We start from the raw sequence: 7,843 nt of genomic DNA on the forward strand, positions 1-7,843 counted from the left end.
GGGGCCTAAACAGCTACCCTGGGGAATTCTTGATTCTAACTGGATTATATTTGAGAGGCTTCCATTAAAGAACACCCTCTGTGTTCTGTTAGACAAGTAACTCTTTATCCACATTATAGCAGGGGGTGTAAAGCCATAACACATACGTTTTTCCAGCAGCAGACTATGATCGATAATGTCAAAAGCTGCACTGAAGTCTAACAAGACAGCCCCCGACAATCATTTTATCATCAATTTCTCTCAGCCAATCATCAGTCGTTTGTGTAAGTGCTGTGCTTGTTGAGTGTCCTTCCCTATAAGCATGCTGAAATTCTGTTGTCAATTTGTTTACTGGTTGGACTGCTCTAGTTGGTAGGCCTACCATGCAATTGGCTGGAAGAGTKTTCTGAGCCACTCCAGGTCAGCAAAATCAAATACCCTCTCCCCGTAGACATTAACACTATTATACTGTCGAATGATGTGGAACTGAATGTGGAAGACATCAAATGTGATTCTCTACCAGCTTTATGTCATAGCCATTGATGTGATGTAACAAATGATGTGTTCTCACTGGCAATGCCGCTCTTTACCCCTCCGCATCTCTCTACTTAATCTTGTTCTCACATTTACATCTACACCTGTACCTCTCTCCCTTCATCCCTCCTTCTCTCTTTACCTGCTCTTGTCTTTTGACCTCATCACCTGATTTTCTCCTCCAATCGGTTTACCCATCTCCTCTTGCCATGCTCCATGCTCTCTCTCTCTCCTTCCCTCTCTCTATTTCCATCTTCGGGYTTATCCCTTCATCCCTGATCTCCTTCATCCCCTTCAATCCTCATCTGTTCCTCACAGGGCGAMRGGAGAGAGAAAGAGAGAGTTTTCACAGGTTGCCTGCAGCCAGTCTGTGGGTGAAAGCGTAAGAGGAAAGAGAGAGCGAGAGAAGGATAGCAGGGCTGACTTGAGTATTGTGGAACATAAAAAGCTGCTACAAAGGGCTACTGAGGCAGAAAAGCCCCAAAAAAGAGGAAGGACCGCGTTTTGTTTGGAAAGGTGAGTGATTTTGGGTCACTTTGGTAGCACATACGTGGAACWACATGGAACTACATTGACTTCTCTGATGATTACGAACACGGACCCACATCATCATGGACACTAGCCCATTACCTAGCTCAGTATTCCTCATCCATGATCAGATTTCACAGTTGAAAGACTGGAACTTCATCTGACTTGCAGTAAGGTCCACTGGATTGAATATGAGCGAAATAAACTACTCAATGGTCGGTCAATGACAAGAAGTAATAAATGGAGTTCTCAGCGGTGCTCATTTCCACCAGAGGATGAATTCTAATGGCATGCAACAAGTGCACTGTTGACTGCTGTCTTTGCAAGTGAGAGAGAGAGAGAGAGAGAGAGAGAGAGCGAGAGCGAGAGAGAGAGAGAGAGAACTGGTAGGTCGCGTGAAATGGCTGTCACCAGTAGGTAGTGACAGTGACATCATTGAGTGCTTTTCGTCTCAGAATCCGTTTCATTTATTAGGTAACAACAGCAGGCAAAGACGTTATCAGCATTGTCATGAAGGTTGCAAATCCTCCCCCATTGATTCTAAAGATCCAGTAAAAGAGGAACAACACCCCAAAAAATCCCAGAGTGAAAGCAGCAAACTGCAGAGCTTGTGCATAACTTTCTATCTCATTTTTCGCACATGTATTGTCTCACATGTATTGATTTAATGCATTGAAGTCTTGCTGACATCTGCAGCCATGCTAATAGAATGGCGCACGTCTCGAGTACTTCTATCTAGACAAACAGGAATAGAGGCCATTCTGTGCATTTGTGCAAAGATCATTTCAAAGGAAATAACCAAACAGGAAAMTGAAGAAGACTCCCTTAAAAAAAACTCACATTTCTACCTGATAGGCCCATATCCTTGCCTATTCTTGTCCCCTCTATCCACTCTTTCTCTCTTCTCCCCTCTCTTGCTCCCTCTTTCTGATCCAGTGGTAAAGGGCAGTCAGTAATCGGATGACAGGAGATTTGACTGGAAAAGCCTCCTTTAAGATCCCCTGATGGGGCTTTAAAGCTCTATTCCCACTCGGCACAGACGTCATTTCGTCTAGTTTTGATTTACATTTGATTGAGTTGTCAACTAATGTGAATTCAACATGAAATCAACAAGAATTTGAACCGTGTCATTGGATTTAGGTTCAAAGTTGGGTGAAAAAACAAAAATTCCTTTACGTTGATGACTTTTCCCACATTGATTCAACGTCTTCGCATTGAAATGACATGCAAACAACGTTGATTCAACCAGTTTGTGCCCAGTAAGTTGTGCCCACCCCTCCTCGCCCTCTGTCCCGATGGCTCTTTTCATAGGTCAAACCACCTACTAAACTTGCTTAGCCAATGCTTTGTTCAATCTGTGAACAATTATTTCTGTGAAAGTAATACCTTTTGTTAATACTGTATTTGCAAGGATGTGTGCTGTAGTAGTTGGATTCGTTTTCGAGATTTGTTGTTAACATTTAAACGGTTTACAAAAGTGGTGTGTGTTGGTAATTGTGCCTCCAATTATGAAAACGTCAGCATCCAATTAAAGAGTATTAGGGCCACACACAGCTAACCACTAATTACCTCTTGATCATGAAATATTCTCTCTTAAAAGGCATTGAAAGTCAGAGTTAGGGGGGAGAAAAGAAGGTTCATGCTAAATCGTGTCTTAAACTTGTTTTAATTGTAACACAAAAGAATAAGAATTTAAGTAATAAATAGGAAAATAAGTAATAAAGTAAAGTTGTAAAGTTAAATGAGGCCTTCTAAGTAAAAATGGCAAGTATTCTCGAAAGACAGACAACACTTCCGTAATGAACTATAAAAAACGAAATGGCTGTCTGTGTTACAGATAAAACAGCCAGGAATTTGCCTTATTCTTCAGATACATGAAGGTAGATCTTGGATATGTCACTAATTCTGCATATTAGACTTCTAGCACAGTGGATGTGGGATTATACCTCGTACTGTACTCAAGAAGGCCAATCTAGGCTCTTGCACCATACTAAATGACGAAAGCACCTGATTGGTTTAGTTTAGGGGGTCAGAGGCCATGGGGGGTTACTGGAGCAATAAGTCCAGTTACGTTCTCCTCAAACAGATGGCCACCGTATACAGTATATCTACTGCACATATTTGAGAACATGAATTCTCAGTTCTATTTAATTAAGATCTTCGTTATATGATTGAGTTCTACATTGCATCCATTTTACAATGAGGACAGCATTTTTGCCAAGCCTGGATCTGTATATGTATGCAATCAAATAAGTTTGAAACATAAAACTATTTTCCTTTTCTCTTTTTCCCTTTCTTCTAGTCTGCCATTTTTTTTCTCCAGCGGTGACAGCCCCTATCAACCGTTGCCATGGGTGAAATGGACACGTTGAAAAAGGAGGCCGATGGTCTGAAGGCGCAGATTGAAGTGAGTCTCGTTATCACAGCATGTCAATGGTTGCCACAAGACAATTTTTGGTTTGTTTGTTACGATCTTCAATATCACCCCAGTCAAAAAAAGACATCATCAGATAAATAACTTGGAATCATAGTACCAATAATGCACAAGAAGTCATGTACAGTACCTACAGAGTTAATAACATATAGCCTACATTTAGTTTCCTCCACATACCAGAACTGGCATTGAGATAAAGTTATACTAAGACATTGTAAGCAGTGTCTGGTTCCTGAAAAATGTAAATACAACAGAAGTATGGAAAACATTCTGCTCCAAACAATTTATGCTTATTTTTCTACAACTATTTGACTCTTCACTTAACTTGTTCCTCTCCTACCTGTGAATCCCTTTCCCACCACTAGGCAGGCCGCAAGGCGGTCAATGACACCACCATGGCCACTCTAGCATCTGGTGTGGCGGCTGCACCTCGTGTCCAGCTGAAAAACAGAAAGACATTGAAGGGCCACTTGGCCAAAATCTACGGCTTGCACTGGTCCGCTGATAACAGGTGAGAAGGTGTTCTTGTCCAGATAGCTGAGAATGGGGATGGCGTCAGGGACAGTTTAGCTCACCATAGACACCCCACCACTACCACTAGCCAGTGTGGGATAGGGACGATTGAAAAACATAGAGAAGGTCTACCTTGAGCAAGATAGAGGAGGTCGATACAGGGGGTTGTCTGATGCGCAATTCAAACCAAATGGACTCTGATATCAAAAGGTCCCATTGTTTAAAAGTGTCCACGATGACATGCAGGTGTCATGGGGTTCAATTAAAATGCTTTTGAAAGGCCTTCATTGTTTCAAATGTTGCATTGTCAAAGTATTAAGCCAGATTCATACCGGACCTCGTGCCTAAACCCTGTTCACACAGAATTTGATACACTGACTAACCACTTGTTGAACTTTMTTTTTCTCTCCCACAGGCACATGGTCAGTGCCTCACAGGATGGCAAGCTTCTTATTTGGGACACCTACACCGGCAACAAGGTAAGGACTGATCACTGATCAGTCATCATCTTCACGTCTCTAACTATTTTCCTCTTAATGCATAGGATTTATATAGAGAGCTTTCTACTTGGTTTGCAAATGTATGGAGTAAATCCCTACTTCAACCACCGACGTGTAGAAGCAGTACCCACTTTTCTTTTAGATTGTCTTGACTTTGACTACGCAGCACACACTCTACGAATGTATTTATATGGTAAAAGTCAGCTAGTTGGGTATCTTAAGTCTTCTAATCTTGAGACAAAGCGAACTGGAAAGTGAGTGGTCTAGCGTTCTTCTCCCTGCCTTCCAGGTATATGCCGTCCCCCTCAAGTCCTCCTGGGTAATGAGTTGCTCCATGGCCCCTTCTGGCAATCTGGTGGCCAGCGGAGGTCTGGATAACATGTGCACCATCGCCAATATCAAGGGTGCCAGCCCAAAGACCCTCAGGGAGCTGGACGCACATGAAGGTGGGTATCGTAGTACAATGTCTGCTTCATCCGAGTTATCGTCAACTCCGATACCAACTGGGTTTRCGGTCAACTCCGTGACCAACTGGGTTATGGACCAACTACAAGAGAATTCATTAAAAGCGTGTTCAATAAATTGGATGAGATCCAAATACGTAGGATATAAGTAGTACAAACAATAACATCTCTATCTTTCTGCTTCCATCTCAGGCTACCTTTCTCATAGCCGCTTCCTGAGCGACAATGAGATCCTCACTGCATCCGGTGACACCACTTGTTGCCTGTGGGATCTGGAGACTGGCAAGCAGAAGGTGATCTACAAGAGCCACGTGGGTGACTGTATGTGCCTGGCCGTGTCACCAGACCAGAACASTTTCATCTCAGGGGCGTGTGACTCCAGCGCCAAGCTGTGGGACATAAGAGATGGTGGCTGCAAGCAGACCTTCATCGGCCACACGAGTGACATTAACGCCATTGCGGTGAGCACATAAGACACGCCCCAGGGTTTTTCCTGGTCAGAATGACTCTGAATGATCTATATATTGTAGTGACCTTAACCCAACAACTATCGACTTTGTCAAGATGTTGGGTTGCAGGTACAAGATTCTGGGTTCGGGCTCCGGTTGAGACTACCCCGTGACTTCAGTAGTCAGGGGGTAGTGCGATCCAAAATCGAAACATCATTTAGTCTGTACTTTGCTAACTCAGTCAACTCACCGGGCAAACTAACCTTCAAGTTCAATACATGTCAAAACAAAACAATACATACTGAAATGGCCTTCTTTATACCCCAGTTCTACCCTAGYGGCACTGCAGTTATCACAGGTTCCGATGACTGCACCCTCAAGATGTACGACCTCCGTGCTGACCAAGAGGTCAATGGCTACCAGGACGCTGCATTGAATGCTGGCGTCACGTCAGTCTCCCTCTCCAGCTCAGGACGCCTCATCTTCGCCGGCTACGACAACTTCAACTGCAACATCTGGGATTCTCTGAAGGCCGAGAAAGTTGGTGAGTAAAAGTGTGAGGGAAACCAGTGAGAGAGAAGGGAGAGGACTGAGGGGATGGGTGAAAAGGAGTGAGTAGAGACAGAGACAAACAAAGAGAGAACAGTCAATGTAAAGAGAGGGAGGCAGAAGAGGAGACAGATGGCATGAGTGAAAAATCTGCCGATGTGCCCTTGAGCAAGGCACRTAACCCTAATTGCTCCTGTAAGTTGCTCTTGATAGGAGCATCTGCTAAATGACTCAAATGTAAATGTAAATAAGTGGGTGGTTTAAACACAGGTAATGAAAGGGAGAAAGCGTATAGTCAAAGAAGTCTGGATGAGAGGCAGTCAATCAAAGAAACACAGGTAAAAAAGGGAATAGAAACTAGAACTGCATCATTTGCATCAGTGTGGATGACTATCTTCTTCTTCTTCTCTCATCCCTCTCTCGCTCTCTCTCTTTCTCTCTCTCTCAGGTGTTCTGTCTGGCCATGACAACAGAGTGAGCTGCATTGGGGTACCAGACGATGGCTTGGGTATCTGCACAGGATCCTGGGATAGCTTCCTAAAGATCTGGAACTGAGCTGGTCCTCCAGAGGCGACATTGGGAAAGAGAGACAGGAAGACAGGGGGGGGGGAGGGGGGTGGAGCTAGAGGAGGAGAGGAGAAGGGGTTAAACACAAGCCTGAGAAATAAGGATGCTCATTTTGGGATTGGGGAGATATCAGGCGGAGGATTTTTGTCGTACCAGTTCACATAATTTCTTCCCTTCTCTCTCTCCCTCCTTTTCATCTATGTATGCAATGTGAGAGGTGGTGAATGGGACTTCATAGAACATACTGTATAAATGACATCGACAGCAGAACAAGATGCAGCCACACTACGTGTACACGTGACAGTTTTAAAGTTATTGTTCAGACTATCAATATCGAGACGATGACAAACATAAAAAAAATAGGATTATTTGAAATAATAAATGAATTAATGAAGAAAATATGCTCTACTTGTATCTAAGGTGAGAGTGACAATTGCACATATAGATTTTTGACAATAAAAATGTGAAATAAATACAGAAATATAATGAACATAAATAAAGATKTAGTATTACAGATCTATTTTTATTGTTTTGAGATCTTTGATGTATAAAGCCCRCACTTATTAGCTGAAAGTTGATATGTACATTTATTTACATTTAGGTWATKTATTATTTATTGGAGTGCAGAGTTGATGTACAGTGCSGTTTGGTCACACAAATCCAATGTATGTGTGCCACAGGATTTGGCTGTTGACATTTTGGCATTTTGGGCCTACGATGATCCATGCTAACCAACAGCACCCTCTGTCTTTGCCCCAAAATGGCTGCCATCACCTATCACCAACAAAATTAAACCATGTTCAATCACATACATCCGAGTTTGTCTATCCCTCTACTTTGAGTGTCCAGCATTCCTGAATCCTACTTCAGGAAAAAGGTTCTTGAGGTGTTACATATCAGATAACAATATATTCCCTCCCAACTGCATTTTGTAGCACTTTTACACATCGGCAGTATCTCTGTAAACATGCTATGTTTGTTGAAAAACCTTTCTAATAAACCTAGAATTCTGCATTAACACCATGTCTGTGTACTTGCGCTTTGACAGTTAACCATTTAGCACAAAGTTTGACCAGGCTAATGTATACAGTTGTATTTCATATCACTATTGTAAAGTGGTTGTTCCACTGGATATCATAAGGTGAATGCACCAATTTGTAAGTCGCTCTGGATAAGAGCGTCTGCTAAATGACTTAAATGTAAATGTAAATATACAAACCTCTTTCTGGAGGACATTATTAAATGTTTTAGTTATGTGTCTTTACGTCAGTTTTTTTTCTTTTCCTTTTTGTGAGGTTTTTGTTTTGCTTATTCATCTTGTGTTTG

At 42.5% G+C, this 7,843-nt stretch overlaps 1 protein-coding gene across 1 annotated transcript; it reads left to right on the forward strand.

Annotated features, from left to right (window-relative positions):
• The first annotated feature begins 816 nt into the window (after positions 1-816).
• Positions 817-6,838, forward strand: gnb3b (guanine nucleotide binding protein (G protein), beta polypeptide 3b). The gene is made up of 8 exons (XM_023974817.2): positions 817-1,029; positions 3,344-3,448; positions 3,841-3,986; positions 4,404-4,467; positions 4,778-4,934; positions 5,145-5,413; positions 5,729-5,945; positions 6,399-6,838. The coding sequence occupies exons 2-8, from the start codon at positions 3,392-3,394 to the stop codon at positions 6,503-6,505; spliced, it is 1,017 nt and encodes a 338-aa protein (XP_023830585.1). The 5' UTR covers positions 817-1,029; positions 3,344-3,391; the 3' UTR covers positions 6,506-6,838.
• Positions 6,839-7,843: the final 1,005 nt, after the last annotated feature.

The sequence above is a fragment of the Salvelinus sp. IW2-2015 genome, linkage group LG30 (genome assembly GCF_002910315.2).
Source record: "Salvelinus sp. IW2-2015 linkage group LG30, ASM291031v2, whole genome shotgun sequence".
NCBI lineage: Eukaryota > Metazoa > Chordata > Actinopteri > Salmoniformes > Salmonidae > Salvelinus > Salvelinus sp. IW2-2015.